General features: G+C 41.7%; 1 protein-coding gene across 1 annotated transcript; it reads left to right on the top strand.

The window, feature by feature from the left end:
• Window positions 1-419: 419 nt before the first annotated feature.
• akirin1 (akirin 1) lies at window positions 420-15,363 on the top strand. Its single transcript, XM_080426458.1, has 5 exons — window positions 420-827; window positions 10,578-10,724; window positions 13,044-13,172; window positions 13,632-13,703; window positions 14,830-15,363. Exons 1-5 carry the CDS (start codon window positions 608-610, stop codon window positions 14,838-14,840), a joined length of 579 nt encoding a protein of 192 aa, XP_080282584.1. The 5' UTR covers window positions 420-607; the 3' UTR covers window positions 14,841-15,363.
• Window positions 15,364-17,153: the final 1,790 nt, after the last annotated feature.

Below are 17,153 nucleotides of genomic sequence, written 5' to 3'. Positions count from 1 at the left end.
ACCAGTGGTTCTCAATTTTTTTCTTGTCAAGGTCCCCCAAATGTTTATATTTGTCTGCAGACCCCCATCTGAAATTATTTTATACCAGGGACCCCCATACAAGATTTGTGTTGTTGAAATGTTTCAAAAAATATTCTGCATTTTTAAAAATTTTCTTCAAGATTTATTTTTGTTGTTGAAAATAGCAGATCTACAAGCTGATGCGACGCGTTGTGAACTTGTAGATCTACTATTTTCAAATACTGATAATTACTACTGATAAAATACTGTCTATTTTCAAATAGCAAACCAATGTTTGTATATGTTTAAAGGGCAAAGCGGCTCGCTTCTTTTGGGCTTGTTTTCATAGACCTGGTTGCTTGTTTCTCTCGCAAAACCTGGCAACACTGAGGCTGGGTCGGCAGTTGGCTTTACTACTTCAGTTCAGTGTTCAGAATCCGTTGTTGTGAGGAGAGAAAGAAACCGTTAAGAAACCCCAGAGGAAAAGATTATCTTTAAGCGGCGTTGGCTTCAAATAAAACCCTAGTTTTGTGGGTTCGGTCCTCTGTCCGATCACGTTTTATTTGTTTTTTTTGGTGTTTGGTTTGGTTTTAGTTTCGCCGACATCATGGCTTGTGGAGCTACGTTAAAGCGGTCGATGGAGTTTGAGGCCCTCCTCAGTCCTCAGTCTCCCAAGCGGAGAAGGTGCAACCCGCTACCGGGGAATCCAGGCACTCCGTCCCCGCAGAGATGCAACAACCTCCGTCCGCCGATGGACAGCAGCCCATCATCATCGCACTCGATGATGTCTCCCTCGGCGATCGGGGGTGAACACAGGCTCACCCCAGGTATGGAATCATGTCGACATTAGGAGGATTTTGGTTGCATTTGTGTGGTGGGGTGGCTGACATGGGGGGAGGGGGTTTGGGTGGAGTGGAATGGATAGCTTGTGGAGAGAGAATCGGTATGGATGGGGGTTGGAAGGAAACATCAGCCTAGCTAAGCTAACATTAGCAGCGTTGCCATGTTGGCTTATTAAAGCGACTTTGGGCTTCTTTTTCTGTAAAGTTGCTTGTTAATATTGGTGGTTGCGTTTTTTTTGGGCTTGTTTCTAAAGTATAGTTTCTTATGTGGACTTGTTTCTAAAGTATAGTTGCTTATTTGGGATGTTTAAACCAGTGGTTCTCAAATATTTTCATGCCATGATAGACCCCCAAATGTAATTATGTATTTGTCCCCTGACCCGCATCTGAAAAGGTTTTGTGCCAGATTTGTGTTTTTATTCCACATTTTATTTGAGTTTTTGAAAATAGCTTATCTACAAGTTCACAACGCGTTGCATCGTGACGCGTTACGAACTGGTAGACCTGCTATTTTCAAATAGCCGATGTAGTGTATATAGGTTTAAAGTATTCATGTGGGCCTAGTCGCTTCTTTTGGGCTTGTTTTCGGGTTTGTTTTCCTAGAGCCGGTTGCTTATTCCTCTCACAAAACCTGGCAACACTGCTAACATTAGCAAGGTGCACGTCGCCGATGATATCCGACAGGGAACATTGTTTTATCAGAACACAATCAATAACACGTAGTCACGTTATATAACCTTTTTTTTATTAACTAATTAGTGCGCCATATCCAGCGAACATTTTTGCTGACCAAGTTAGTAGTCGAAGGAAGCGCAGTTTGGCTATAATAACCCTGTTTGTAACGAAAATATTCAGTTGAAAGTTCTGTTTAGGATTCTTCCACCAACAGGAAATCACTGCTTCACTTTCATGAGCTGCAGTACACGAACAAACAATGTTGACTATTTCCATAGAGAGAGAAACATGACAGCAAAACCGGCCTTCTTTTCCTGATTTCAAGTCTGTCTATGGATATTGTGCTTTTGCTGTGTGCGTTAAAACAATACGCCGTGTCATAACTTTGATATGAAACACAATGGCCCAGAAAACAATGGCGTCATAGTCGGCCATCCTTCCTGCATGTACACTGGGACTGACTAGCCAGCAGTGCATGCTGCTCATTCCATCCATTTCCCAAACAGACAAATGGCGTCACATCAGCCTTTTGGCAAATCATGGCAAGCTGATAATTAGGAGCTGCCTAGGGGCAGTGGTTCTGAACCTTTTCAGGCTGTGACGCCTCAAAATAATCCTATTTGACCTGGGTACCCCCTACCCTGACAAGCACTTGGAATTGTAGGAGTTGAGGCATTCGATTTTCGGTTACACAGATAAATAATGTGAAAATAGCCGATCTACAAGCTCACAATGCCTCTCTTTGCCAGGCGTTTTGAGCTTGTAGATTGGCTATTTTCAAAATGTTGGCCTCTAACTTATATATTTTGACAATTTGGCTGATGTTTGACCAGTCTTTATATTATAGTTTGTTGATTACTTTTGATGCAGTGTTTTTCTTTCTTTCTTCACCCTTTTTTTTAGGTATTAAAAGTCCTTAAATTGTCATTTCACTGTCATCTGGGGACCCCCCCAAAATCATGTGGGGACTCCCCTGGGGGTCTCGACCCACAGGTTGAGAACCACTGCCCTAGGGTAGCGTTCCTTGTCTTGGCTGCCAGTTTTTCCTCATGTGGTTCATTGTATGTATGGAGCGGCTTTCTATACCAAAACACTGTCAGCTTTGGCTGGCAAGGCATTGTTCTTCTCCTTTATGCCTGTACTGTTCCCTCCCCTTTCACTTGAGAAAGCAGCTCCCATGTGAGCATCAACTGGGTGTGTGTGGGGGCACAAGAGGGAAGCAAGATAATTACCTGGATATCTCGGCAGCAATTCACTGAAGGCTCACTGAAGGCTTATTATTGTATGTGTCTATCACCACTGGGGCTGGACAGTTTGACAGCGGACAGACTTTAATCTAAAAAAAAAGAAGGAAAAAAAACGAATTAAAAAATCCTCTGACCCTCCATGGAATTGTGTGATCATTCCATCAGTGAGACGTGTAGAGAAGATCAACTCTTTAGCCCCCAGAAGGCTTATATCACTTCAGTGGCTAAAAAACATCGTCTTCTGTCTAGCTTGCATCAAGAAGAGTAAGGCTAGGCCTGTCTAGTATAATTACTACATAATCGCCTAATCACAATTATTTAGCAGAATTGTCAACACAAATTTCATGATTGTAACAGCCTTAAGAAAGAAAGGCTAGTCTTAGTCCAAACTGATTATTTCCTTTTGCTGTAAAATATGTGGCTTTCTCTCCTCTTACCACAAAATAACTGAAGAATGTCAATGACTCAGAAATCTAATACGGGTGTGTGGGACTGCCTGGCAGGCCACCAGTTTGTGTTGCTAGAGCACCCCCCTGCACAAGAAGTCTTTTGTTTTAGTGGCACTCCCAGCCCTAATCATTATCCATGGGCTATGTCTTGAGGTACTTGCATCTTCCATTCAGCTGGCTAAACCATCCTCTGTTTTGCTGTTTGTCTTATCTGTCTCTCTTAGATGATTTAATTCTAACTAACCATGGCTGTTGCACATTATACATATTTGCAACATGGCTTTCAGCCAGCAACCCGCTCTCTCTTCACAGTGCTCTTTGACAATGAAGCTTTTTTCCCGTGTGGGGTTTGTCAGCACTTTTTGATGGAGCTCATCCACCTGCGGAAGAGGGGAATGTCTACTTCCTAGGAATTCACCTAATTTAATAACCACAGCGAATGCTTACTGCTTAGCATCCCCCTTTGTTCTCCAGAAGTGTAATTGCATACAATTTTTTTTTAAAGGACATGGGGAGGTTGACAGCCTTTAGGTTTTGATTCAAGTCAAATTCCAAAACTATTGTTGAGCAAAAAGGAAATAATTGACCAGAGGCAACAGGCTTTTATGTCATCATTCGTGTGAGTGGAGGGCGGTGCGTCCCCATCCCAATCACCCCCCCCCCCCCCCCCCGATGTAAGTTCAAAATGGCCACGATGTGATAATTCAGCTGATTGTGAGTAATGAATGAAGGGCCTACACTGGATAACTTTGTCTAATCTGTACAGCCCTCATTGGGGCAGGATTTAGTCGTTTGGACAAGGTGCAAGTTTATGTGCTTTTTGCGGTGAGTGAAATATGCTTTTGAGTGTGGGAAACGAGAAAAGCTAGGCTCCAAGAGATTAGTTGCTGTGGGTATTCTTTCACACATGCAGGTGTCAACAGAAGCACAAGGTTTTTGTGACAACCAGATAGGAGGAAGAATTGTCGTCATGGCTGACTTCCTGTGAAACACATGTTTCCGTTTGTGATGTAGTGGGTCATGCTGTTCAGCTTTTTCACTTCCCTGATTAGCCACAGCCTAGAAAATGTTTACAGTCTGGGGTTATGCTAGTGAGGGCCAGTGTAACATTGTAAACTTATTTGAATTTGTTGAAACTGGGAGCACACATAATGAAATGTATTGTTTACAGCTTCTGGTTTCTGTATGTAGTGTAACCACGACATAACATTTGTACATGGTACTAATATACAATATGCAATGTTGCAGTAGTACAACAGTAACAACAAATGTCAAAGATCACTTAGCTGCCATTGCTTGGCCTTGGCGTGATGTATTTACTGTTAAGCAGTTGGCAGGACTCGTGTACTCCCCATTTTGGCTTGCTAAATTACAGCACGGCAGCTGCAGAGGGTGAAGGAATGTAGAAGTCTGTGTGCTTGAGCGTGTGTGCTGCAGATATGAGGTCTGGATACCAGGTATTATCCTCACCTTCACCCAGAATGTGGCCCCTCATGCGACTGGTGTGGCAAGCCTGCCTCAGCTGGGGTTTGCCAAGTGAAAGCAGTTTTGTATTTAGCTAAAGGTCAGCTGTCAGCCCCCCACCCCTCCTGACCCAGGACCCACACATGCTTTCCAGCCAGTCAGGTTTTTCTTTGTGGTGACGGCTGTGTTGATTTGTGGTTGTGCAAGCCAGGAAAATGTATGCTAAGCTTGGTGAATCATTACGACCCAGCCTTCTGGTTATCATTTCATAATCTAGACCTAGATGGGATCACCCATCTACATTGCCTCTCCCCATCCCCCTGCCTGGTGCTGCCAGTTAGGGCATGTACTTCGGTTAGAGTGCCTAGAGATGATAGATGAACCAGGGCCTGCAGTGGGGAACTGGTTTTTAATTCCCACTAAGTCATCGTAAACCGAGGGAGTGGGTGGAAAAGTGCACAGGTCATATAGATCACACATAATTAACTTGGTCTATATCCCATAGGATATCTGATGTGATCCAATGCTTTATAGGGGTAGAATATCCGTCTCATCTGCTGGCCAGTGACCACGTTGGATGCCAGATTCAGATTGCCAATTGCCATGCTCACCAAATCAGAAGATACGTTTCATTTCTATTTCTATAGAAAATAACTTGGTGGTGTGCCAATAGGATTGTGCCATTTAGCGGTCACCACCGACCAAATGTGCCTCATCACTTTATTTTTAAAGGCCTAGTACGGCACTGCAGGACTTCCCCAAGATGATGTGGTTTGGTTACTTCAGCCCAGATTGCATTGTCACTTTAGCCCTGACTACTGCTTATTGTGATTTTATTTGAACTTTTGAGTTAAATTAATTATTGGCTCAGGCCTGGATTAATTAATTTGTCTTGATACTGCTACAGTGTTAAACTAGCTTTGTCTGTCCGCACCAACGTCCTTATTGTTGTATTGTGGTTTCTGTTCAAGATGATTGAGATGTTTTAGTGCTCAACTTCCTGATACTCAGCAGGTCAGTTCCCACTCCTTTTGTTTGTGCCCTGCAACCACTGATGATCTACTATGCTCTCTTACCAGCACAGTTTTAAACTAAAACTCAATACAATTCCCCATGAGCAACTTCCTGGTGATTTTGCTATCCTTCAGCAGTTGAGGGTGAAATTAAATGAGTCGGACCGTTTTCTCTCTGCTGGGCCTTTACCCCCACAACCAATCTAGCTGGCCAATCTCCTGTCGTATTCACTGTTTTTGTTTGGCCTCTGCCTAGGCTAAGCCTTTTTAGCTGAGGCTTTCTCCGCTTGCCTTGCCCTCATGCCCGGAAGTCTCTGTGATTGATTGCTCAGCCTAGTCATAGCAGGGTCATTGTTGCCTGGCAACACCCACGATTAGGATTCTTAATAGTTGGCAGTGCTGGGAGTGGACTGGCAACAAGGGGGGCTTTTTTACTTGTCTATTAAGGTACCCTGGAGTGCCAAGATCACTTTAACATGTCTAGCAACAACACTGCAGAATAGAAAATCGAAATGTAACCCTACACACAGAAAGTAGGAACTCCCATTTGGCTTACGTAGATGCAGTAAAGGCTTACTGTATGTTTTTGTTCCCACACAGGCCAATGTATATACTTTTTTAAATTTATAATCAAGTAAACTAAACGGATTGACAGAAGTTTATACAGTTATAGCCCATTTGTTTCAGGTTCTTCCCTACACTTTGCTGCTACAATGGTAGAAAAAGTCCATTCCAAGGCCATGGTAATACTCAGCTGTCTCTATGGGAGAAGAATGAGTCGAGGGATGTCATTCAGCCCCCAGTGACATGGCTCTATTAAGTGTGAAAAGCTATTGCTGGGACTAAACAAACTGAGCCTGTCAGATTAGCGTTCTGTATTGTTAAGCACAGGAAGGCTTCCATAGCCTGTATCCCCTGCTCGTTGTGCTAAATGCTCAATGAAGCCTCCAGTTTCTATAGTGCAGGGACCACATAACATGGCTCTTTTCTCAAAATGGCCTCTGTGTGTGGAGAAGGTTCTGCTTTTATTCCCGTCCAGAGAGGCTTGTTGCTGAACAGACTGAACTAGCAGCCTTGCCTGCAGGCTCTCTCTCCTCCACCCAAGATAAATGAGGCAGGGCTCCTCAGATAGAGGTGCTCCATACGCAACAGGCCTTTCACTCCCTCCCTGAAATGGAGTAGAGATAAGTTCTTCTTCGTGCGCATGGTTATCAGAGCCAGTTGAGCTAAAACGGCAGTAGGCCATGGTGTTTTTCTGTTGTTTTTCCCAGGATAATGCTGAACTTTAGCCTTCTGATTAGATGCTGAGTGAGTCAGGGAATGAGAGAGGGTTGTTTTGCTAGCTATGTTTAACCTGAGCTGACTAAGAACGGCAGGAAAGCATATGGTTTATCAGGACCCGAAGGGCCTATTTTGTATGGGTGGGTAAATGGGAAAGGGGTGTGGAGGGGGTATCTCAGTCATGTTGCTGATGTCATGTTTTAATTGCGCAGTTCTTTCATTGCACCGTGTGCTTAACGTTGCTCTTAACTATTTTCAGTTGCGCAGGGGTTCTAAATTCTTATACTGGGGACCATACCATGATTTACTGTGAACAATTGTTAAAAGGACTACACCATGCATTTAAACTTTTTCTTCCTTTTTGTGTGTTTTTGGTCTCCCCTACCTCTCTTCTATCCCCAAAATTACCCCAGTTTGAACACTCAGGCTTTCACAGCAAATCTGGGGTTTTCTGTAAATTGGTCTCAAAACAGGCCAAACTGATTTTCACCGTGACGTGACGTGACGTGACGTGACGTGACGTCACGGTACAATACCTCCCGTTTTTCAGTTCCAAAAAAACATGCATACATAACATGCATACATGCATACAAACTGGCTCAATAGCGCCCCATGCCAAACAGGACAATGTGGTATTGCAGGTGAAAGTGCTTTATAAGCCAGAGAGAAGTTAGTTGGAATGAGTATATCTGAGGCTTGATTTAGGCTCAAACCTTTTGAAAAACGTTTGAGGGACATAAACAATATGATATTAAATATTATTATTATTATTTTAATTCATGGTGTAGATCCTTTAAATGTATTCACGATTAGTTGTGTAGCTGTCCCAGGAGACTGTTAAGTGTGTATCGCAGAGGCCCCGAGGGAGTGATCAGTGTTGCGATGAGTGGGAAGTCGTCAGATCAGTGTGTATCCAAAAATCAGAGTATTGGCATACCCTGATGTGATGGCCTTGCGGAGCGGGAGGTCCATGCTCGGTCGTCCCCGGCAGTAGGCTACAGCTGCCGGCTGGGAAGGAGGAAAACATGCTTGGTGTGTGTTTTTGACAGCTTGATTGTAAAACGATTCATATATTTTTTACATGATGGAACATATAGTTGTTCAATATTTATGTTCATACATACAACCGCTAGATTAAAACGTTATTAGAATCCGGTACAGGGTGTTTCCATAGTATGTGTGCAGTGATTGATTGACGGTATGAAGAGGCAATTATTTGAATATGCGAATGAACACAAACGGCAACCAAAGTGAAACAATTCTACCGTAATTTTCGCACTATAAGGCGCACCTGACTATAAGCCGCAGCAGCTAAATTGAATGTTTGGAACATATATAAGCCGCACTGGACTATAAGCCGCGGGTGTAAAATCCATAGATTTAGGAGGTCCCCTAGTGGCCGTTAGCTGTAAAATCCATAGATAAGCCGCACCGTTATATAAGCCGCAGGGTCGAAAAATGGGAAAAAAGTCGCGGCTTATAGTCCGAAATTTACGGTAGTTATTAGAAAGATATTTTATCTTTCGGTAGGAAAGCAGCTTAAGAAGTGCCATCTGATGCACATCAGCACTTGATCACGGTCGGTAAACTAAGTGCTCTTGTGTCACAGGAGAGGTGGCGGTCATAGGTATTTGGAATGCCTGGATGATCAGCGCTCCTAGTGTTAAGAGTGCAGCTTTGCAGCAGTTCTCAAAATCAATGGAGGCAGGACCAACCCAGTATTCTCAGACAGCTGGACTGAAGCACGGGGTGCCCTGTTTCACACTGTCCCCTTCCGCATTGCAGCACAATATCACCCAGATCTATCCACACTAATCAATCAGCCCTTTGCGCCTGAGGAAGCATCATACATCTGCACGACTGCTAAGTAGGCCTTCAATAGTATGACATATTATGGCAGTCAGTGCTGCATCCCTGATAAAGTGCTATATTTCATGGCATAGACATGCGTATTTCCAACCGCCATAACATTGGAATAATCTACACAACATCATAAAATATTACAGAGCAGAAGTGAAGCTGATACAGGACCAGTAGAGTTGCACCTAGCAATCTGCCGGTGATAGGAATTGGCTGGTTGTCTGTCGCTTGGCCATGATTGGTGACCGGCCAGTCAGTCTCATAAATCAGATTTGGTGCCGGTCATACTTACATGCATGCCTAGCACGATGGTCAAGTTGTGCACACTGCAACAAGAACATTATGACGTGGACGTTTTGCTCAGTGAGCAGAAAAGTTGAACAGATCGCTGAATTGCTTGGCAATCACAGCTAAAATATGTATTTTATTACCTTGCATGTGTTCGCTGCATTTAATTTGTTCAAAGCACCAGAGTTTCATCCCTTGGCTTCTATAATCTTTGTAGGGTGTTGAGACTGAGTCAAAAAGAAGCGACAAGCTAAGAATGTGCCATGGTGCAACCCATTAATGACCTCAGCAATGACTTCATCAAATTATATTGTCAAATCTCTGACCGGTAGGGGAATCTTAAAAGTGACAGTGTAGACATTATACCTCCATGACAGTAACGTCAGACAAAATACGTACTGAAACATAAAGAAGACTAAAAACATTCTGTAATAATAATGAGTTGTGTTTAACTCTTTTACTGCCATTGGAAGCGTTAACGTGTCCGTTGGTACTTGGTCCACAGTGCCATGGACGCGTTTGACGCTGGCACTGGGCAAACACAGCCAGAAATAAGAATAATATCTGGCAGTGAAAGAGTTGGTAATAGGCCAAAATATGGCATAGCATATCGGTCCACTCAGCAGTTCTGGACAACCGCCTATCCCACCGACTTGACGCCAGGCACCGCACTCCATGGCGATACACTTGCATGCACGTGCAATGCATACGCAGATATTTTGCGCATTCATAGTAAGAAGACAAGTTAGATATGTACATCAATTATAGTTATTAAAGAGAATTGGAAAAAACTGTATTGGCAAAATCTGAATCGGCCAAGAATTTTCCAATCAGTGTATCTCTTAAGGACCAATATGTGTGTTCACTTTGTTGTGTCACATAGCTGTGGTAGATAAATGGTGGTGTCGGTCTTGAGTACAACTTTAAAGCTCAACTTCCTGTGTTCATCTGCTTGTTTGAATCTTTGTTTAGATTTTTTTGAAAAGTTGCACAGAGGAAGTGTGCAAAGCTGTAGGATATGTTCAAGGAACACATCATTGGTTACATGCATGATTATAGATGAACTGTAAGGGGCCCCTCATTAAACCACGAATACACTGGAATACATTGTGCTAATGCACTGTTCCCTATTTTGTGATTTGTCTTTTTCTATTTATTTAACCGTGGTCATTACAAAGCAACTAGGATATTCCAACAATATCTCACGTTGCAAAAACTTGTCTTTCATGGTTTAAGTACACGAAGACAAGAAAGGTTTGAGCCTCAAGGATGACTCTTTCCATTTTTGTATCCACCCTGGCCTGGAATGAACCGGTCTGATAGTTTCCATCTGCACGGCTGCCCTGGCATTTTCCCGTAACCATCACCCAAAGCAGTCCCCCTGCACAGTTCAAACTCTTCTGAATCATCTTGGTGTCTTTGTATGATGTTCTGACTCTTGCCCATCCCCCCCAACAGAGCAGATCTTCCAGAACCTCCGTCAGGAGTACAGCCGAATCCAGAGGCGGCGGCAGTTGGAGGGGGCCTTCAACCAAAGTGAGGCCGGTACCTCGAGCGATGCGCCCAGCCCCTCCTCCGCCCTCGCAGCCCCCAGCTCCCCACCAGGTAGGAAACAACACTCTACTGTTTTTCTAAAGTAGAAAAAATGCGAAAAACTAATGCATTCTGTGAAATGAAACAAGTCCACAACCAACTATAGGTTCTGGATTTACAGCCAGGACTAGGGCTGCAACTATCGAGATTCGATTATCTTCTTAGCGATTATTCTGTCGATGACTTTTTCGAAGACGGGGAGGGTTGGGTTCCACCATACAGCTGCAATTTAAATGCCTTATGATTTAACAAGGTGCTGAATACAGAGCACCTCTGTAGGTGCAGGTACCTAGAGTAATTAGCACCTCTAAAGGCATTTGAATAGTCAGCACTGCTCGAGTGCATTCTTAATCACGTCAACAGTACCTATTCTTATCATAGGTTCTTATGCTTAATTCATGCTCCGGTGTATGATGGTGACACACTGAGCCGCGCGAAAATAGCTGATCTACAAGCCCACAACATGTTTTTTCTGCGACACATTGTGAGCTTGTAGATCGTCTATTTTCGCTCTGTGTGTGACACTGTCATATGATGAAGTATAAATCAGGCTTTAGCTTGTGTATATAATATTTTTGGTAGATGAATAAATTATAAATAAGAAGTTGTAGGCTTTATACATTTATACCATTAAGGTATGGTTCAGTACAAAAAAAGGCTTCGCTGAATAGCCTACTATGGAGCAGATTATTGGCCATTATCACAGCCCATAAATCGTTATTTGCCGATATATTCTCGCAGAAAAGTCAATTAATGTGAGAACGGCTCCCCGGTCCTTTTCAGCTCAATTTGTATCACATGCGTCACATGTCGGAAATGGCAGATCTACAAGCTCACAATGAGCTGCTTCCGCGATGCATTGTGAGCTTGTAGATCTGCTATTTTTGGTGCACGAGCTGTCGTACAGCAAAGTATACATTCGGCTGTAACGCATGCGTTACTATAGTAACTTGACTGCGTGCTGACAATAAACAGAGATGAGACGACATGACACGTCCTTGGTTCTGGTGACAATGCGTAAGGGGGCTGTGTTTTTTCAATTATTTTTTTCATAAATTTGTTATAAAAAGTAATTGAAAAACCACGGCCCCTTCACGTATTAGAAAGACAATATCCGTCACCAGAACCAAGGACGGGTGTTTCCGATGAATCCATCATGGTTAAAATGGAGTGTGTCTGATAAAATTAATATCGAATATCTCCATATTGAATCAAGCAACTGAAAAACTGTCTGGTGTGCTCACAAAAGCCTGAATAGACGTTAAAATTACCCCAAACATGTTTGAAAGTGAAATATCCCTTCAATTCCCCATAAAGCAGCTTTCAGTCAATTTCCATGCCTTCGCTTACAGGGAACAGGGAGGGCGCTAGCGAGTGATCTTTGCTTCTTTTTACTTTCTTTGTTATTCTTCTGTGTCTGTGCTGCTTTGAAGGCAACTTTTCAGCCTGTACAGGTGCGTGGGTTGTATAAAGGCCACAATACCCTTGAGGATGTTCTTTGCTGTGATTATGGGATTATTTGGTGGTGCTGACAGTACTTGGCTATCCCTCACTCCTGTTACATCATCGTCATACCAATGATAACGAAACAATGCCCTCTCAGTTATTACTAGACTAGTAGATAATTTCAGTCGGGCACAGTGACAGAGGGAGGGCCTTAGGCATAACAAGCTAAGACACTCATATTTCTGAAATGATTTGATCATAGATACTTTTTACAGCTTTAGATTGGTTTAAAAGCTAGTTTCCATGGCTGTGATTTCTAAATCATTCAAGTTGTTTTTGATAAACCTGTGTGTGTGTGTGTGTGTGTGTGTGTGTGTGTGTGTGTAACCCAAACCAGAGCCTTAATACTCCCAGCTTATGTCACATTGGCTCCAATACTAGCACTAACCTGGCCTCTTTCTGTCTCTTTTTCTGAGACCTACTAGGTTAGCCTCTTATACATGTCCTGCCATCCCTGCTTGTGATTTATAAACAAACATTCTCAGTGCAAACGGGTCATAGCAGACCTCACAGGGCCCGGGGGCAATGAATCACCCAGCCAAAGCAGGATCTAGTTGCTCTGTGAAGGAGACACTGAAGGGGACTTAGGGAAAAAGGGCCTTCATTAGTGCCACATGAGCCTTACTGCTGCTGCTGGGGATAAAGAGACAAAAAGCAATATCTGTACATTGTGTTTGGACTGCATTCAGAGTATGCTATGCCCTCTCTATTTTTGGAGAGAGGACATTGCAGACTCTGTGACCTATCACTGTGTAAATGGCCATGGGGGTGTCAGCCTTATTTGAAAAGCTTATGGGCTGTTCTTTTTTTTTCCATTATCACCAGGTGCCTCAAGGAAGGACCAGCCGTCATTCACGCTGAAGCAGGTGAGCTACCTGTGTGAGCGTCTGCTCAAAGACCACGAGGAAAAGATCCGGGAGGAGTACGAACAGATCCTCAACACAAAACTTGCAGGTACAATATGTGAAATTTATATCTGTACTGTATGCTAACTAGCTGAGAAAACTAAACACACAAAACCAAACAAACTCAAGTTATTGCTCTTATTATTATTAGAACAGCACTTTTCCTCTGAATTGAAAGCACCCCACTGTAAGATGTTAAACAGTGAAGTTGATTCTGCTCCACCAACAGGAAACCTGCTTGATATTATCTGTGCAATTAGCAATGCCTTTCCTTCAGTTGCTTCAAACTGTTGTGGTAGAAGCTTCTGAATGCCAAGGTCATAAATGAAATTGTGGCATGGTTCTTGAAACAAGCAAGTGTGATAAAAGTGTGTAATTGTGTTTAGTAACTGATGCAAGACTCATTCCTAATTAATTCCTCTGTCCCATCTGCCATTCGATTCTGTGGTGGTACTTGATTCTGTGGTACTGTTTTACACTACTAACTCCCTTGACTGTTCTCTTTCAGAACAATATGAATCTTTTGTGAAATTCACACAAGACCAGATCATGCGAAGATATGGTGCCCGGCCTGCTAGTTGTAAGTATTGCAAGCAGCTTTTTTGTCTCGCTTTGGTAAATAAGTAACCTTCAAATCCTGCAGAAGAATTGCAGTGTTTCCCCTATATGCATTCAATAGTGGCACTGTGCCACTACTACATTTTTATGTAAATTATTATTGTATATTTTTTAACGATGGAAGACTGCTCCGTCTTATGTCTTTATAGACTTAAGATATTATTTTGCGCCATCATTATGGATGCTTCATGTCCAGTTTACACACTTGTAAGAGATGGAGAGGACCGGCTGTCCAGACCAATTGAAAGAGAGACTCTTTGATCTTCTGACGCGTTGATGTTACATTAGCAGTTTTCTTCTTATTTTTTTCTCTAAATCAACTGTAATTTGGTTATGACAATAAATGTTTGAACATTATGTGAAAACTATGGGTCCTACTAGGCATACTCTCGATAGATCGGGATCCGTCTATTTACAGAACGGCGTATCTCTTCATATTCAGGTCAATTCATTGTGCTTTCCTGATCATCTCAGCATATTAAATCAAGTTACAACTTGATTAAAAACACAGTTGGGCGATGGAATATAGATTAAGCTTAACGTTACAACAAATGTAACCATTATATTGGAATGTGCAAGGAAACCACTGAAATAAACATTAGGAAGATCCATAATGATCTTGCATACTAAAAGATAGAAGCCTCTGTATTTCCCATGCACAAGTGTTTTGCCTGTAGGCGGTCCACAGGGCCACTGTGACACCTGTCAATCTCAAAGACACCTGACGTCTTATTTTGAGGGCAAAAAAATATAAAAATTCACCGCCGCTGCTACAACTTCATCCTAGGGGAAACACTGAACTGGATAGATTTTGCATTAAATGTTCAAAGTTGAGATGTGTAATCTTATAGGGCTGGACAATATATCTGTATTATATCAATATTGTGATACAAGACTAGATGCCACCTGGGATTTTGGATATCATAATGCATGAGTGTTAAAAAATATTATGGTCGAATCGATATTGAGGTATTTGGTCAAAAATACATATCTGATTTTGTACATATTGGCCAGGCCTATGATCTTCTCTGTGTCTTGTTTTATTCCAGACTGCAGCACTCATCCATTATTCAATTCCTCTGTTTCAGATGTCTCTTGAACTCCCATCGATGAGGTCCCAGCTTGTCTCTCACAAGATGGCTTCTCTTCTACTGCCCTCATCCTCCACTCAATTTTCACTTTAGTTTTATCTCCCTTTTTATTGTTATTTTTTTCTTCCCCTCTCAAGCCGTTTGGGTGCCATGGTTTATCCACATTTTTTTAATCCAAAACTGATTTCTTACTTCAAAACTGTTGCTGCTGGCCAAAACTTAGAAGAATCTGAAAGATTTAAGAAGAAATAATGTAAAAAGCCCCACCTCTTTCCTCTTCTTGATAGGCTCTCTCTGGAAATCTTGAACATAAAGCAGATTTGTGTCAATCTCTTGCCGGTGCTGTAGAAAAAGCTTGGCTAATGTGATCGTTCCGTATTACCTTCCAGCACTGCCCCTCTGCAGCAGCTGTATTGATAGCTCCTGCTTTTCACATTCTCCCACTTTTATTTTTCCTTTTCCCCCCCAACTCTTTACCTGAGAATGTGGATTTTTTTTCCCTTTTGAAAAAATAAAAGTTATGTGATTAAATCCCCGTTGTCGTCAGTTTATATGAACAATATTGTAATAATATAATGGCTGCTTGTGCATTAGAACACAACTAATAGTTAGAGAGAAAAACACCGAGGCCAACCGGGTGCTCACTGGAGAAATGGAGGAATGTAGAAGGATGAGGAGCACTCAAAAAATTTGCAGGAGAGGAAAGTAAAGTTAAAACGAATTTGATTCTTTAAAAATGCCAACATGTTTCAACCGGTTGCGCCGCGGTCTTCATGAGGGTGAGAACTGGACCAGTTCTCTTCTCGCCCTGATGAAGACCGGTCGAAACATGTTGCCATTTTTATAGAATAAAATTAGTTTTAACTTTCTCTCCTCCACATATTTGGACTACTAATAGTTATTTTACAGTAAACATATTTTTACATGGGTCATCTTGTTATACATTTAAAGTCCCTTTCATGAAAATGGTTTTATAAAAATGTCTATTCATTGGCTTTGGTCAATGTTTTAAGAGATGTGGTGTTATGGCACCATCTGCTGGTAAGACCTTAAAAGGCATCCGAGAGGTCAACTGAAAGATTAACTGAATGTGTTGTATTTTACAGTCTATGGTTTCATCATTGGATGGTAATAACAGTATTATCAATTTTTTATTTATTTATAATTAATTTACTGTACCAGTTAATGGTTTCTATAAACGAATTTATCTTTAAAAGTTTCATACTGCCATTGTGTCCTTAATTCAGCCCTCTAGTGCAATCTTGTGGTGTTAAAAGTGAACTATGTAAGATAGTTGCAACCATTTGTAGCTAAACCACTATTATAGCGTTCATTTTAAGAAGGAAATCCCTTTATGTATCAAACAGCGATTTTAGGACATTTTCGTGTGGCTTGGGCATGGGGGGCTGGTAGTCAGTGGTGGAAAGTAACTAAGTACATGTACTCAAGTACAATTTTGAGGTATTTTTTGGGCGGTGAAACCGCCCCTATAAGTGAGATTTGGAAAAATGTACTAACTCCTGCGCTGTGATCTGGGCCCAGGAAATTAGTAGAATTATCCTGCGCTGTGATTGGCCAATCACAGCCTATTCAGGACTGTGATTGGCCAGTGTCACATGACACATGTGCATAGCCCTATATAAGCAACCATAACTTGAAAAAAACCAAATTTTGTTTTTTTCAAGTTATGGTTTTGTCCATCATAAAGAGTGTTTCAATAAATGTATTTATCCTTTGTACATGATTGATCGACTCCATTCAGTATTGTGATTAGCTAGCAAGACACCGCCCACTTCACACAGGGTGTGATTTTTACTTTACTGGTGTATTTACAATTTTCAATACTTTTACTTCTACTCCACTACATCTCAGAGGCAAATATTATACTTTCACTCTACTATTATTGAAAACATTTAGTTACTAGTTACTTTTGTAGATTTGGATTATTATTACAAAACATACCTTAACCATTTCGGCCATTTGAAAATAGCCGATCTACAAGCTCACAATGCGAGTCATTGTGAGCTTGTAGATCTGCAATTTTCAAAAGATTTTTTATACATTTTACACATTTGAAAACTTGTGAAATGGGACATTCTGCATAATGGGTACTTTCTACTTTGGGTCATTTAAGTACATTTTGATGCCAAATACCAATATTTTTGTACTTTTACTCAAGTAAATTTAGAATCTCGGACTATTACTTGTAACAGAGTATTTCTACATTGTAGTATTGATACTTTTACTTAGTAAGTAAAACAATTGACTACTTTTTCCACCACTGCTGGTAGTTCTGGTTTATTGTACAGCGCAATGGCTCT

The sequence above is a fragment of the Gymnoscopelus braueri genome (assembly GCF_963280865.1).
Source record: "Gymnoscopelus braueri genome assembly, chromosome: 4".
NCBI lineage: Eukaryota > Metazoa > Chordata > Actinopteri > Myctophiformes > Myctophidae > Gymnoscopelus > Gymnoscopelus braueri.
Note: the sequence above shows the minus strand (reverse complement) of the source record. Positions and strands in the feature narration are given on the sequence as shown.

What these genes read in the sequence shown, in the direction of transcription:
- akirin1 (XM_080426458.1), top strand. Translation starts at nt 608, where the DNA reads ATGGCTTGTGGAGCTACGTTAAAGCGGTCGATGGAGTTTGAGGCCCTC. An exon ending in AGCCCCCAGCTCCCCACCAG is followed by an intron (nt 10,725 to 13,043) that starts GTAGGAAACAAC and finishes CATTATCACCAG; the next exon opens with GTGCCTCAAGGAAGGACCAG. An exon ending in CCTCAACACAAAACTTGCAG is followed by an intron (nt 13,173 to 13,631) that starts GTACAATATGTG and finishes GTTCTCTTTCAG; the next exon opens with AACAATATGAATCTTTTGTG.